Source organism: Strigops habroptila, chromosome W, assembly GCF_004027225.2.
Source record: "Strigops habroptila isolate Jane chromosome W, bStrHab1.2.pri, whole genome shotgun sequence".
Lineage (NCBI taxonomy): Eukaryota > Metazoa > Chordata > Aves > Psittaciformes > Psittacidae > Strigops > Strigops habroptila.
This window is the reverse complement of record NC_044301.2, coordinates 28,938,780-28,955,235: the sequence shown is the minus strand read 5'-3', so window position 1 is coordinate 28,955,235 and position 16,456 is coordinate 28,938,780. Positions and strand designations below refer to the sequence as shown.

General features: G+C 42.5%; 1 protein-coding gene across 6 annotated transcripts in view; it reads right to left on the bottom strand.

Moving 5' to 3' along the window:
• LOC115619215 (transcriptional repressor CTCF-like) overlaps positions 1-16,456 on the bottom strand; it is a 36,304-nt gene that overhangs the window by 3,654 nt on the left and 16,194 nt on the right. For 4 of the 6 annotated variants that reach the window (XM_030511269.1, XM_030511265.1, XM_030511266.1 and 1 more), the window contains 8 exons: positions 8,697-9,489; positions 7,860-8,030; positions 6,698-6,831; positions 5,111-5,231; positions 4,172-4,321; positions 2,504-2,664; positions 1,918-2,100; positions 1,400-1,535 (listed from right to left, as the gene is read on the bottom strand). In XM_030511269.1, coding sequence (XP_030367129.1) covers positions 1,400-1,535; positions 1,918-2,100; positions 2,504-2,664; positions 4,172-4,321; positions 5,111-5,231; positions 6,698-6,831; positions 7,860-8,030; positions 8,697-9,477 — 1,837 coding nt within the window. In that variant the 5' untranslated portion in view covers positions 9,478-9,489. The remainder of the gene's footprint in view (positions 1-1,399; positions 1,536-1,917; positions 2,101-2,503; positions 2,665-4,171; positions 4,322-5,110; positions 5,232-6,697; positions 6,832-7,859; positions 8,031-8,696; positions 9,490-16,456) is intronic. The other 2 variants (XM_030511267.1, XM_030511268.1) reach the window with 1 other exon arrangement.

The window sequence follows — 16,456 nt, the reverse complement described above, 5'->3', positions numbered from 1 at the left end:
GAGACATTAGATGTCCCTCCAGATGGGAGACAAACCCATTATTTGCCATCTCCCCCATCAGCGCAGGGTGGGTCTGTTTTGTCATAGCCTTACTCACCAGTTTTAGATATTTAGCAGTTGCCAAAACTCATGAAACTACAGATCTAAACACAACCTTGGATAATGCAATTCTCCTGGGAACCTGGTTAGGACCTCTTCCTTACCACTACTCAGCTCACACTAGTCAACTTTTCATGTGTATCAAATGGCTCCTGAGGAAGTCAACCCAGACTTGCCAACCCATCTGAGGCTGAAGGGATTCTCTCTGTCACAGAGTCTGAGCCACAATCATGAACCACTGTTCCAAACCCAGACCTTATCAACTAAACAAGATTCGGGGTTTCAGAATAAGCTAACCTCCCAGGAAGCCCACAAATCAGATATTAAAAATTAGATACTCCAGAATCCCACATTTTAAACTACCTTCCATCGAGGCAGTTATTTTACTCTTTGCCTCCAAGATATTTTCATATTTTAAATGGAAAAAAAAAAGTTACACATGCTTTATTCAACAGATTGTAATTTTTTTTTTTTTTTAAATATCTATACAAACATGACTTTAAGCACTTATTTCTATGGAGTCAGTCAAGGTTTGCACAAACCATTTGACCACACTCATCCTATAAAAGCCATTTGCCACAGAAGAATTTCAGATACACATTCTCTAGCCAGAAATATCCCTGTTCTTCCAACCTACACTCCCTGATTAAGTACATAAAGCACTCCAGATGAAAGCCTAATTAATCAGCAATACTGCTTTTGCAGAATCATCTTGGAACTGGCTGGTCTCAAGACTCTACTTAGATTTTCCTGTTCAAGACATGACTAAGTTTTCCCTCAGGACTATGCCCAAGTTCTTCCTTCACAAACAGTACTGCAGCAAAGGGGATCACTATCTGCTGCAGTCTGTCATGCCTGTTCTAGAGAAGCTTACAGTAGTCATGCTATTACACCCACCTGCTGAAACAAGCCTCCATCCTGCCCAGGATCCCAGGCATCAACCTCCAGGCAGCTTTTCTTGGTGAGTTTAAAAGGACCATCTCTCAGGACCATAGAATGGTTTAGGCTGGAAGGGACCTTAAAGCTCATCCAGTTCCAACCCCCTGCCACAGGCAGGGACACCTTCCACTAGACCAGGTTGCTCCAAGCCCCGTCCAACCTGGCCCTGAACACTGCCAGGAGCAATGTGTTCTCCAGTGTCTCATCACCCTCATGGTACCTCCATACTTTGCCATGTACTATCATTTTCTGCTTGCCAACTAGATAAAAGCCTTTCAAGTACCAGAGCCAACCTGCAGAACAGGCAAACTAAGTGAATCACATGCCTGTAGTTCTCAGAATGTACTGAGCTGTTTCTTACCACTGTCAGAGGAGTCTTCTTTCTTAGACCGCATCTTTCTCTTTCGGCCACGTTTGCCCTTCTTTGTTTCTCCTCCATTCTCTCCTTCCCCACCATCTAGGCCAGAGCAGTTATCAGCATGTCTGGCCATTGTGTTCTACTCAGCAGAAGATTAAACACATGACAAAAAATACATGCATTGAATTTAAGATCAGATATTCTGGCTCTGTATTTTCAAACACATTCCTGGTAACTTTTTTTTTTTTTGGGGTAAATTTCATTAACTTTTATGAATAAAGTTGCATTTTCCCATTGCTCATGATGTCAAGGTGAATATGTGCTAGTACTAATTCTCAATTATACCAGGTCTCCCCCCATCTTTTCTTCTCAGAAAGAAATGCTCTATTTAAAAGATTAATGCTGTGCCCTGTACCTCACCCACCTTTCTTTTTGGATAACCATGTTCCCCTCCCCTTGGCTAAAAGCCTCTTTCTACCTCAATTCCACCCATTCCACCCACAATTCATGTATTCCCTTACCCTGCGAGTGAATGTTTTGCCACACTTGGAACAGACAAAGGCAGCAGGGACAAAGTTAGGATCATGGTATCGTTTGAAGTGCATATCGAGGAGCTGTTTCTGACGGAAGGTTTTATCACAATGGCTACAGGCATAAGGCTTTTCTCCAGTATGGGTCCGTTTGTGCATGACCATGTGCCGCTCCTGACAGGGACAAGCAAGATGGGAGAAGTAGCTTGAGAACTCAAGACATATGGATACAGAAGAGCAAGTTTTCAGCTAAAAGGAGGCCAAGGCTTTTTCCTTAATATCAAGGAAAGGGTGGTTCCACAGGAATGTGAGAACATCTTGACTGATGGCATATTCAGTACTAGCTACTTCCATCCTATACGGACTCTTACCCCCTTTTTCAACAGGTACATCAAGGTTGTGGCTCAGGAGACATTTCTCTATAGGGGAGCACTACATCAAGAAGCAAAGGCCACTGAACTTTCCTTCACACAGGTTTAGAGAGCTAATTTGACCTTGACAGCTGGTCAAACTTAACAGCCAAGATCTCCACCTCCTATTTTCAGCTCCTGTTCCAACACCAGTCCCACCAGCTTACCTGTCTGCATGCATAATCGCACTGGTCACACTTGAAGCGCTTCTCATTCTTGTGAGACTTCTGATGCTGTATGAGGGCATACCGCTCATGGAACACGGCGTCACAGTAGCGACACTTCTTGCCCTGCTCGATGTAGGAATGCTGCTTTCGCAAGTGGACACCTGGGAGCAAAAGAATCAGAGGCTTTAACCACCATGGCTTTCCAGGCAGGAAAGATTAGCCTAAAGTCCCCCTGGAGATCTTCCCTCCACATCCTCCTGAGCTCAAGCCAAAAAAGTGAAATAGTTAATTTAGGATGCAACTAAAGACCTAAAAGACTTGTAATTAAAAGCAACCAGAACAATTTCTAGACAGAAAGGGCTTGCAGGAAGACTCCCATCAAGGTTTTCCACAGAATTCTAGATTTGTTTATTAGTCACAATCTGTGCTGGTACAATATACTTGCATTTGATAACATGTGATTGTCAAACTACAGAGTCTTGGGGACTGTTATAGAATCATAGAATCAACTAGGTTGGAAAAGACCTTTAAGATCATCAAGTCCAACCGTTAACTCAGCACTGTCAAGGCCACCACTAAACCATGTCATTAAGGGCCTCGTCTATGCTTAAGACTACTCAGAATTGCCTGGGTGCAGCCAGAGGCCAGGTAATACAACAGGGGAAAAAGGATTTCCTGCAGGATTAGAAGTCAGAGTGACAGGGCTAGAAGGCAACAGGGATACCAGCAGATAATCCCCAATGGAGGTTTTAGTAATTTCTTTCAAATCCTCCAACTAAGAGCATACCACAGCTGCACAAAGTAGCTTAGGGTAGATTAAAGCATTATTAGAAGAAAAATTCATAGCTAGCATCATTTTTCCCCTGTTGTAAATCAGCTCATTTGCTCCTGACATCAACTGACTGCCATCCTCTCAAACTGCTTCTCACTGTAGCAATTTACACTTGCCTTTACTGGAAGGGAGCCTGCCTTCCCATTACTTGGGTGATGTTCTGTTTACAGACAGAAAGTTCTGCCAAATCATGGCTTCTTCCTTCTCCACAGCTGCTCTGGGCATGATATTATTTTTCACCTTCTTGTAGAACATGACAGCTTTCCTGCTGGAATCACACTGGGTACTGCTCACTAGATCAAGACCTTCCTACTGCAAGGACTCAGGGCTCTTGTGGCAACTCAGTTTCTCCTACTCTGTCTGTGGCACACAGCTCCACATCCTGGAAAATTAAACTGTTTGGTCTAATTCAAACCTTTTAGCTTGATGAAAATATCTCTGCATGAAACTTAATGGCCTCCAACATGCAGGAGGTCACTAGATGATCTTTAAGGTCCCTTCCAACCCCAACCCATTCTACGATTTTATGCTTTTTTAGACCCCAATCCATATGCAGTTTTAATCTCAGTCCAAGTTCAATAAATGCCTTGCATCTATGGGCTGAAAACAGTAGCTTGCCCTGTATGCTTGGAAAACATGCTACATTTTCAAAGAATGAAAAGAAACTGAAAGTTCTTACAGTTTGCAGCAGCTATTGTAAGCTGAAAGGGTGTATTACCTGCCACACATCTAAGCCTGTTCTTCATATTGTACAGTTACCACAAGTATTAGGTTAGAAGAGACAGCAGTTGGGTTATGTGAGCTCTAATTCTGGAGAATATCTGCGAGATACGTACCCAAGTCACTCTTTCTTGCTATAACAGTATCACAGTGAGGACAGTGAAATTTGGCCACGTTCTCAGTGTGCTTCTGCAAAATGTGCATCTTCATGGTCCCACTCTGAGTGAAGCGAGCATGGCAGATGTAACATTCATATGGCTTCTCTCCTTCAGGAGAAAAATAGCACAAGCACTTTTATTAAAGAGAAATCTCACCAAGAAGCCGCAAAACAACCTCCCAGAACTTGGAACAGACAGCTAGTTGACAGAAATAGTAACTCTAGAAAGAGCTCAATGATGTGTCTTTCTCTAGAGGTTTTAGCTCCAGCATGCTCCTTTCTGCAAAGAGACTCGAGTTCAGTCTTTAAGCAAATGAGTTAAATTATTATCCTTATTCTCAGAAATGCATGAAGACCTACATGCAGGCTGCCAGAAGACAGCAGGTGGAATCAGAGTTTTTTGGAGGTGGAGGTTCTGAATGCTCATGTATACATGCAAGGGCATTTCTTCCCCACCCCTCCAATTTTAGCAATATGGTTAATCTAGCACTCCAGTAACATTCTGTGCCAAAACCATCCTTACATCTATTGAAGGAAAAGTTCAGGTCTTTACTAACATGCATGAGATGCTTTTGCAAATACACTCAAGCATGAAACTGCAAATGGCTATAATATTCTGCTGGAAGCTGAATACTGATAATAGAAGTTTCTTCTGTTCCTACCGCAAGTGCCTGTATTTTATCACCTCACAAACTGGAAATCAGAGTCCTCCAAGCTCATTTCTCAGTGCAGGTTATGAATTTACTAGTGCTTACAAATCATGGTGCATTCTCTTCAGCTGCAGACTTTATAAAGGTTTAATATTAAACTACAAAATAGCATTTCTTTTACTGCTTAAGCGTTAGCACATATTGTACACAGCCTCAGCATTGACACTAAAACCCCAGGACATCAATACCAGAGTGGGTCCTCATGTGCCTCTTCAGTTTGTAGGTATCCCTGCTGGCATAGCTGCACAAGCTGCACTGGAATGGACGCTCTCCGGTGTGAGAACGGATGTGGCGTTTCAATTTGCTAACCTGGAAGTCAAGAACAACACTGAAGTTAGGGAGGAGCAAGTCAGATCACCAAAATACCAGAAATCAGTCAAGAGTTTAAGGTAGTCTGGTTTTACCTTGCCACTAAACCAAACACACATTTCAATGCCACTCTCACATTGCAGAGCCACGTGCTCTTGCCCACTCTACTTCACCTCCCAACCTCATTCCCAGCCTTGCTTGATGCTTGCCCCACACTCAGTGCAGCCTGATTTAGAGTCCTGTGCTCACCTTACTGTTACCAACCATCTCAGCATCTGAAGACATGTTAAAATTGGAAAGTATCCTGGAGAGACACAAGAAAGTGTTCTGGGAAAGCATGAGCCAATGGAACATTGCAGGGGGTCAGTGTGCCCTGCACAGGGTATTTTTCTCTACAGGTGCTTCCTTGGGTCCTCTCCAGTTGCTTTGAGGAATATGATAAATCAATTTCTTACCAAGAAGAACAAAAATCTAGTCCTACAATCAACAGGATGACTGAATTCCTTTCCTCTCTTGCTTTTATTTAGAAAGTACAAACCCAGCTCAAAGGTCAGCATAAACACAAGTGCCAAGGCATTCTCTACTCCAGCCTGACCATGCTGCTTCATCACCAACTTATGTCTACAAAACACAGTGTGAGCTCACAGAAGGACCAACTTGGTTATTCTTTCCCAATTAATACTATGAAAACCACTGCAACACAATTTATTCAGCACTCAAACCACAGGGCTTGGAATTACAGCACTGCAGCCACAGTGTGGGTAGGAAAAAAAGCCCAAAGCCCCTGCTCCAGCTCTCCTGCTGCAGCCTTCTTCCACTGCAGACATCCCTTCTTAAGTTATGTTGCTCATCATCTTGCTCAAATTTCCTATCACAATATAAAAGCTGTCCTTAAGGAACAATACTGCATAGGGGCAAGCATTCACAGCATAACATGATTTTCAAGGAAGCTTTGTTTATTTGAGCAAATGTGACAATCACCCAATATTAGCAAAGCTGCTTTTCACCAATATTGAGGCAAAGGCTCATTAGCTTTGGCTACAGTCACCTTAATGGCATAAACAGACTATGTGCAGAAGGCACATTTCTAAAGTGGAAAGGCACCTCTAGTCTGAAAGCACACCCAGCTGCAGGTAGAGATGGCTGCCTGCTTCAGCAGAGCACATAATTCCTGCAATCACCTTAAAGGCTAAATAACTTAAGAAACAATAACAACTATTGTCTCCGAGGAGGAAATGGGTATCACCCAGGATTTCTGTGCATAAATTCTCTCAAACTGTTTTCTCATTAACTGAGGAAACCTCACCATTTGCTTTCAAGAGCAGACCTAATTTACAAGTTCTTTTGCTCAGAGCCTTCTAAGCAAATTGCCAAAGAGGAAATGCCTAAGAACAGTGTGTCTAACAGATGGTGAACAAGCTTTGAAGCCTCCAAGGAAGCCTTCAGTGCTGTAACAACCAACATACCTCCACACTAGCATAATCACACATTGAACATTTGAATGGTTTCTCATGGGTATGTTTGTAGCGGCGATGCCGAACCAACTCTCCACTGGTCACAAAGGCCATGTCACAGTCTGGGCACTTGTGAGGGCGAGTACCTAATGGTTTGCAGCAAAAACAGGAGACAATGACATTGAGATTTAGTGATAAAAGGAAAAAAACAACCCCAAACTGTCCCATATTTTAAGTAATGGATTGAAGATCTTGGAGCATGATACCCTTTCAGTGAGGAAAGGCTCCCTTATTTTTCTATCACTTAGTGATTTATAAGACATAAGTATACAGAGAAAACGATGGATATGAATTACACTACTTTTGGCAGAAAGGTCACAACAAGCTGAAGTTTAATTACAGTTCAATTACCTGTAGCTTTATACCAGAAACTTTAGTAAGGAGCAACAGAAATGTGCTACAGTTCCTAGCCACAAGTTTTATCGGTCCAGTTTATTATCTATTCCTTGGGATTAAGGTGGGTTTTTTGGGTTTTTTTTGTTATTTTCAATTCCTTTATGTTTAGCTCCTTATTCTCATCTTAGTTTTCTGCAAGCAGCAGTGGAAACACAAAGCTCAGAACACAAATACTAATACCCAAGACAAATGGAACATCTCTACAACTTCAGGTGATGTTGGACCAAGCCCAGGATCAGTTTTATACCTGTGGCCAGGCAGCAAACAACTTGATTTGTATAAGAAACAAACAGCACTGCATGGTCCTCTTCATCAGGGACTGTAGCAATAGGACAGGGGGTGTTGGGTTCAAACTTGAACAGGGGAGACTTAGGTTGGATATAAGGAAGAAATTCTTAACTGTGAGAGTGGCAAGACATTGGCACAGGTTGCCCAGAGAAGCTGTGGCTGCCCCATCCCTGGCAGTGTTCAAGGCCAGGTTGGATGGGGCTTGGAGCAACCTGGTCTAGTGGAAGGTGTCCCTGCCCGTGGCAGGGGGTTGGAACTAAATGATCTTAAGGTCCTTTCCAACCCAAACCATTCTGTGATTCTATGGTTTCTTCCTTTTTAGCCTGTTCCATGAGAGGAATTGGATTCAAGATGGATCCATCCTGGTTTTCTCTCTATTCTAACAACAAAGCAGATTCTACAGAAACAAGGTGTGCAAGAGCAAGAGTACCTGTGTGAGTGTTGAGGTGGTTCCTCAGCAATGTGACTGTCCGGAAAGCCCTGCCACAGAGATGGCACTTATGTGGTCTTTCATCAGTGTGGCTTTTCATGTGACGGTCCAAGTTGGAACGACGGGGACAAGTGTAACTGCACAGTTCACACTGGAACGTCTTCTTTACACCTAGCCATGAAGGAAATAATCTTTAGTCTTGACAGTACTGGGGTCTACTGTGTAACCTAAGAGATCAGCAGGGAAAAGGAAAGGTTCTTGGAGGTGTCACTACCACAAGGAACCAGCATATACCATTAAATCCAACTGCTTATCCTTCAGAACAATCACTGCCTATGGCTGGCTTGGTTTCAATTTTCATTAGTATGCCAGCACTCAATATTCCTTCTCCACTCTAAAAAGGGTTCCTTCCTTAACTTACAGCTTTAAGAAAAGTCAAACATACCTATTGCTGCAATTTGTACCATCTTACCTTCCCCAGCAATTGGTTAGGAAAAACCCCACAGAACTAATTATACCATTGGTTTCTGATGTAAACCACGTGTACACAAACTCTTACGTATGTATTGCAGTGAAGAGAAAAACCTCTTGTAGTCATATGGGAATACTAATGTCACAGCATCCTACTCGAGGAAAATTAGCTCCTTTATAGCCTAGATAGAGGAGATGGGAGGTTTGCCCAAGAAACAAGAGCTGAGTGCTTTTATGTAAAGAATAAGTGTCACCGGGCATGCTTGCATTCCTCCCGCTTGCACCTACTCAGTCACATCAATCGTATTACAAGGTCCCACCATAACAAATATATTTTCAAAATCCGCTTGTAGATGGGGAGCTTACCTTTCTTTTTAATTTTTGTTGGTTTAGGTGGCTTCATATTGCCCACCACCTTTTCTGCATTGACCTCAGACAACAAACCCTCCTGCTGCTCCTCTTCAAAGTCATACACAGAGACATCCACATCTTTGCCTTCTTCAGTGTAGCGAAGCTTACTCTTTTTGTTTTTCTTTGTTTTTTTGGCTGGTGGCTGGTAGTCTGGATCTTTTTGCCAATTAGGATCTTCCTGTGGCTGAAGTTCACCTTGTTCCAGTGTCTCCACCTCACCATTTGCACCCACTTTCACTACTTGGAAGCCTTCTGGTAAAGGGAGGGTGTGACATATCATGGGCTCTCCCTCTTGCAGGCCTCCTTTGGAAACTTCATTTTCATAAGCTCCCTGAAGTTCTTCCACAGATGTGGTGGCAACAGGTACAGTCACTGGTACAGGTACTTGGACCAGCTGAAGCTCACCAAGGTTTATAGGCTGCTCTTCCATATTAACAACCTGAAGTGTTATGATCTGTGTGTCATCCACTGTAGCCTCCGTTTCTTGAGGCACTGCACCTTCCATTACTTCAGTCTTCATTTGAAGAAGAGCTGGATCCAGCTGCTCCATCATCACCATCTGCACACCACTGTTGACATCCTGCACTACTTCACCCCCATCTGCTTGGTTTGGTGGTATGTGACAAGCATCATCCTCCTGCCCACCTTCACGGCGTCTTTGATAGGTTTTTCTCTCTTTCCCTTTAATAAAAGTTTCCGACTCCTCCACGATAGCTTCAGCTGCCTCACCTTCCATTTTACCTTCCTGCTGTAAAAACAAGAGAATGAATGCCACACACCATCTAGTGGAGGTTCGACAACTGCACAAACCCCACAGAGGGACAAGCAGCCTAACTGAAAGCAAGGGGCTCAACAGCAGCATTATAATGCCATCACATCCAGAAACAGGATTTGAGAATTGGAGTCTCCACCAGCCTATGAGCACTGGAAACCAAGGCAATCACATAATGCTGCCTGAAGTGAGACAACTTTGTCCTAGGTTCAGCTGTAACAGTCATTTTTCTCCTTCTTAGTAGCTGGTGCAGTGCTGTTTTCAACTTTAGCCTGAGAACAATGCTGATAATGCACCAATGTTTTTAGTCATTGCTCAGTAATGCTTATTCTGATTAAGGACTTTCTCAGTCTCATGCTCTGCCAGGGAGGAGGGGCACAAGAAACCAGGAGGAAGCAGAGACAGGACACCTGACCCAAACTAGCCAAAGGGGTACTCCATACCACAGCACATCATGCCCAGTATAGAAACTGGGGGGAGCTACCTGGAAGGCCCAGATTGCTGCTCAGGTCAGGCTGGGTATCGGTCAGCAAGTGGTGAGCAATTGGATTGTGCATCACTTGTGTTTATTGTTGATTTTCCTTTCCCCTTTTAGCTCCCCATGTTATTTCCCTTATTATTATTATTGGTGGTAGTAGCAGTAGTTTTGTATTATACCTTAGTTACTGGACTGTTCTTATCTCAACATGTGGGATTTATCTTCTTTCAATTCTCCTCCCCATCCCTCTGGGAGCGGGGGGGAGAGCAAGTGAGCAGCTGCGTGGTGCCGAGTTACCGGCTGGGCTTAAACCACAACCCAACTATACCAGTTTCTTGGAAAGGAAGGAAAGCAAGGAAAAGAGATTGTGATATGTATGTTCCTGTTTCTCAAAGACCACAAATACCACAGGCAGGAGGTACAGCAGTATCATTCCTTATTGAACTTGTTTAGTCACTTCACACAGCTTAGCAATATCAGAGGCAGTCTGGCTATAAATTTTAAAGGGACAAAAATAACATACTGTTAAAAGTAAAAAGCCAACCTTATAGGAAGTATGACATGTGAGAACTGCAGAACTCTTCCAGGAAGAAAAAGCACTAAGAATTGTGCACAGAACTGACCCCCTGAGCAGAGGATGCTGCACAATGCCCTCTTCAGACTAAGCAAGCTGCAGCAGGCAGAGAAGGCTCAGGTAAGATTTGACTTCAATTTAAATGATGTGGATTCAGAGCTGTGGACTCAATGATGTCTCATACCACCTGGGTTAAATCTATCCAGATTTAACAGAATACTGAAGCTCAGCATTTTGGTGGGCCTTAACTGTAACTCTGAAAATAGTTGCATACAAGCATAAGGTTGAGATTTTCTTCCTCCTCAGACCAGCCAGCATTATTCTCCACAGTCAGGGTAAAATATTAAACTCCTGTATTTTCATTCTGCAGGAAGGTTGTTTCAACAGTCATCATAACTAGAAGAAATTATGATTTGATAGCTGTCTCCACCACCCCCACCCCCCCAATCAAAGTAATAAAAATTATAGTAAAGGAGTATTTCATAAGTCTACCTCTGTTTCAGGTGGTTTACTTTGGAAAAATGAAAGCAGATTCCACCGCCACATCAAATACATTCCCTACATCAGGATATGATTTATTATACCCCTCAAGTGTTAAAAAGGTACAACAGTCAATTTTACTGCTGAAGCAAGTAACAAAAATGACAGTTTCCTTACAAAGCTTGTGATAAAGTTCTGATTCCAGTTCCAGATATAAGAGACTTACACATTTTCCTACTGGATTGAGTGGCCTCTTGGACCAGCTAACAATCTACTGAACCTGTCTTGGGAACACTTGAATATCACAATGTATTACTTTCAAATATCTGCACTTCACCTTGCATTCTCATTTCAGAACTACACAGGCTCATATACACAAATATGAAACACAGTGTCAGTCTTCATCAGAATTACAATACCTGTAATTGTTATTATTTTTAGAGTCCTTGCTTTACTGCCTTTTCTAGTGTCCAGCACTTGTGTCTCAAAAACAGTACAGCTCATTGTTCTGCAGCCTGCTCAGACTAGAGACATCTATTCCTGTGCTGTCTCAATAGTCATCCTGTCGTGGGCAGCAGCGGTCTCCAGAGAGCACCAGACATGCAGAAATACTGATGTATGGCTCCATGTGCGCTCCCCTGCAGGGATCCGGCCTATCCTTCCCTTCACCGCCCATCAGCTCGTCTTGTCAGAGCAAATCCATATGGACAAACAGCTAAAGTACACAAGATGATGTAAGTACTTAACACTAGCCAGCGGGCAATCCAAACAGTGCTGGTCTTTGGCCTACAGCAACTGCAATCGGAGCAAACTGTGTTTCCATTATCTCAAGTATTTGCAGAGAGAGGGGAGAAGTGTTCTCAGGTGACCAAAAGTCTCTGAACAAGAAAAGGAAGGTCAGAGCTAAATGAAATACAAGAATGTGGTAAATAGATGGGGGGGTGGGGTGGGTGGGTAATAACAAAAGATTTAAGATGGAGGGGGGAAAAAAATAGGAAAAGCCCATCTGCAGAGCTAATGCAATTCCATTTTGGTGCCTTGTAGAGGAACAGAGATCAGCAACCTTGACACAAGCACAGGCAGCTCTGAGCAGAGGTGGGCTCTCATAAGGACCTTCACATTCATTGCCAATATCAAAATTGGTAAGGAGCCTAGGTCACCTGAAAGCCAACCAGCAGGCCAGGATTTGCCAGTGTCCTCTACCTAGAGAAGCCACTCCAGTGGAGTAGCAGGAAGGCATCATCTTGCACACCAGCAAATCCTGTGTCCACCAAGAAATGGGTCACTCACATATACCTGAACACTGTAGCATGTGGCTCTGTTGTCAGGGAAGTTTGCCAGCTGAGGAATGCAGGCTTGCACTGATGCCTGCAGGCAAGACTTTAAAGGATGCTCACAACAAGGGGTGGACATGTATGTGGAAGTCAAAGGACTCTTAAAAGCATTCAGTAAAGAAACTAAGACACCACTATTTCTTCCAGCTCCCTCTCTGATCTTAGGGACACTTATCTCTTACCCTAGAGTTACCTGTCATTACTCCTAGAATCAACCGGGTTGGAAAAGACCTTCAAGATCATCAAGCCCAACTATTCCTCCAGCACTGCCGAGGCCACCACTAACCCATGTCACTGAGGGCCTCATCTACACGGTTTGTGAACACTTCCAGGGACGGTGACTCCAGCACTGCCCTGGGCAGCCTGTTCCAATGCCTGACCACCCTCTTGGGGAAGAAATTGTTCCTAATCTCCAGCCTAAACCTCCCCTGGCACAGCTTGAGGCCATTTCCTCTTGTCCTTGCCACATCCTTCTGCTTGGCTGTCCTCCTGCAGTGCACTGCCTGTCCGTGTCACTTCTAAATCACTGTCTTAAAGTATTTGTTAGCTGCTTTTTTTTTTTTAAAACTTAATCCTCCTTTTTCATGAAGTGGGTTATGGAGGAAAGTTCTATATTTATTGAGGAGTCACCAGAAGATGCCATCAATTCACTGGATGGGATCCTGCAGCTTGCTCAGGATTTTCCATTTCCACTAATTTTAATATAAGTGGATCTTTCTCATTTTTTACAGATTTACACTCCTAGAAATAAGCCACCCAAGTTCTGAAATATTGGAAGCTTTTTTCAGAGGACGTGTTGTTTCCTACAACTAAGACCATTATAGTGGAACACTAGGAATTAAAGCTGATGAATATATTTTGTCTTACCATTCTTCCTAAACTTTTATTTCTGGCTGTTATCTTCAGCTCTCTTCCTACCAGTTACTGTACCTTCTACCAACAGCTTAATTCCACAATGACTGCATCTCAAAAGGAAAACAAAGCAGTAGGTTAACAGAAGACAATTCAGTAAATCAAGACTGGGAAGAAAAAAAAAAAAAACCCCACAAAACAAAAAAACCCAAAAACCAAAACAAAACAAAAAAACACAACCCAAAAAACCAAAGAGAAGAGCTTCTACAATGAGAGTGACTAAGGAAAGACCCAACACCTAGTGGAACTAGATGGTCTTTAAGGTTCCTTCCAATCCACAACATTTATGATACTATGATTCTGTGCTCACCCAATGGGCTCCACCAACTCAAATGAGAGACACTGTGTCACAGCTCAACTCCATCACAATCCCATAAACCAGGTAAAAAGTTATGATGTCCTAACAACAGACCTAAGATTTCTCAAATAACTGATGGGCAACTCATCTAAAAAACACCAAAAAAAAAAAAAAAAAACCCAAAAAAACCCAAACAAACAAAAAACAACAACAAAAAAAACCCCCACAAACCAAAAAAACCCCAAAAAACCACCAAGCAGAAATAAGATGGGGTTTGCATTTGATACAACTGACACTTTATGCCAATGATAGGAGTCAAAAAGTTGCTCAAAAGAAAGTAATAAAATGCCAAGAGCCCTACTAACTGCAGCCCAACTATAACACAACATTTTACCATTCTGGATCCCTTCCAAAAGCCTTACACTTAAACAACAAAACATTCAGCTTGAAGGTATAAACTCTTTAACGTTCAGGAACAGGATTTAAGAAAGCTTCTAGTACAACAAAGCTGATAAAACTCAACCAATCAAAAAGACTGTGAGACACAGCATTCAATTACTGCAGTCCTGCAACAGCTTTAATCTTCCTTGGAGAAGCATTAAAGACAACTTGCTGTAGATGTCAGTGCAGACAGTACAAACCCAGAGAGGGATGTTTATAGATTAGGATGGCTAGAGCCACTGCATGTTCTTCTAGCTGGGTTATTTATTATAAAGCTACTGTCACCAAGAGGCATTTGCCTGCCTCTCAGCCAATGTTACAAAAGCAAACCCTGAACTGCATGAAGCTTCATGGTCCAAACAACAGCAAAATGTTTTTTTTTTTTGCCAAACAAGGTACAGCCTCATTAAAGAGCTGTGGGACATGCACTAAAACTACTCTTCAATTGCTTTGCTATAATGTACAGCCCACTTGAGGAAACCAAATAAAAATAAAAATCAATAGAAACAATGAAGTCAAATGCTGTCAATAAATTTTTAGCATTCATAAAATAATGCAAATAGCAGCAGCTACATTAGTGCAAGCAAAAAAAACCCAAATAAACCCCAAAAAACCCAAACAAACCCCAAAAAACCCAAACAAGCAAACAAACAAACAAAACCACACACACACACAAAAAAACCAAAACCAAAAAACACCACAAAAAAACCAACAAACCACACACCACAAAACACAACCAAAAGCCAAAGAGCAACCCTGCAACATATTCAGACTTTGAACTCAAGTCAATCCACATCCCACTCCAAAACACTCATGGCTTTGACACTTCTAGATTAGCCACTTATTTCCACTCCTATATTAATTTTAATAACTTAAACAGGGAAAAGTTTAGATTAGATATAAGGAAGAAGTTCTTTACTGTGAGGGTGGGGAAGCACTGGAATGGGTTGCCCAAGGAAGTTGTGAATGCTCCATCCCTGGCAGTGTTCAAGGCCAGGTTGGATGGAGTCCTGGGTGACATGGTTTAGTGTGAGGTGTCCCTGCCCATGGCAGGGGGGTTGGAACTAGATGATCTTAAGGTCCTTTCCAACCCTAACTATTCTAATAAAGCATGATGTTAAAACATGGGAGACTTATGTTTCTCCTGCATGTCCTGCGAACCTTTGAAAATTGAAGAGAGGAGCAAGCAAAAGCTTCACCTAAAAGACTACAGTTATTCAGTATTTCTGACACTTAAAGATAAAAAAAAAAAATTAAAAAAAAAATAAAATCCAATGGGTTTTATGGACAAACAGGCATTCCCCCCCCCCCCGCTTGCAGTCAGTATGTATGTCTATAAGATGCAAAGTAACTGCAGAAGGCTTTGGCCATTCTCCTTCCCCATTGTGACACAGCTATATCTTTCCCCCGAGCAGCCTCCCAACTAAGCATAGCCAAAGATAGAGCAGTTTAACAGGTAGGCAGTCTTCCCATCTCCTCCATCAGGGCTTCCCTGATAAGAGATGAACACGGCACAAACATAGCTTTCTCTAAAGCAAACAGACATATATAAACCACAAAGTACTAAGTACAGCCTTTCCCAGCACTGCTCTTATTCACTATTCACTACAATTGCTCCCCATCTCCTGGGTGTATCAGAAGTAGCCCTGGACAGGCACCAAATCCAGAACATGAACTAGCTGGATGTGCAACCTCTTCTCAAAGATCTGCTCTCTCGGTTTAAAACCATTCCAACAATTCTCCACATGGTGCAGCACTCCCATAAAAAAAATTCTGACACGATGTGGAAAGTGGTAGGAAGATGCTTGAAGAGCTCTGAGCAGGGCTGTGCACCCCCAAGCAGTTTGCTACCTTAGTCTCAGCACTTCACAGACATGGCTATAAAGCTTCTGAACTCAAGGTGGTTCTAGGAGTAGTTCAGCCATGGTACAACACTCAAGAGGCTTGGCTGGATCCAAGCTGTGCATAAGGCCAAAGACCCACAGGTTATCCAGAAGTCAGATTATATAGACCAAAATTTCACACTAGACTCTCATCCATCCCTGTTGTTAACTGCCCACAGAAATACAGAAGACTAACAGCATCCAGTTATAAATAAAAGCTATACAAAAGCTTAAGAATCTTGTGTTCAATTCTTTAGAAGCAGGTGGAAGAGGAAACCAACTTTTCCCTCTTTCTTTTAAAGATAAGCCTAGGAATGTGAAACTACTTGATAAAGCTCACAAAGCTTTAAGGTAGCATCCTGTGAACATCTTGGAGTAGGATATTTTCACATGCTATCACATGCAAAACATGAAAGATTTACTACCAACAGCAGAAAGTAAGCAGCTGGGATAAGTTTCTTATATTAAGCAATTTTCTCATGCTGGAAACTTAAAGCTTTTATTTGCCAACTGCATTAAATTCCATATCCACTGGTTGTGACT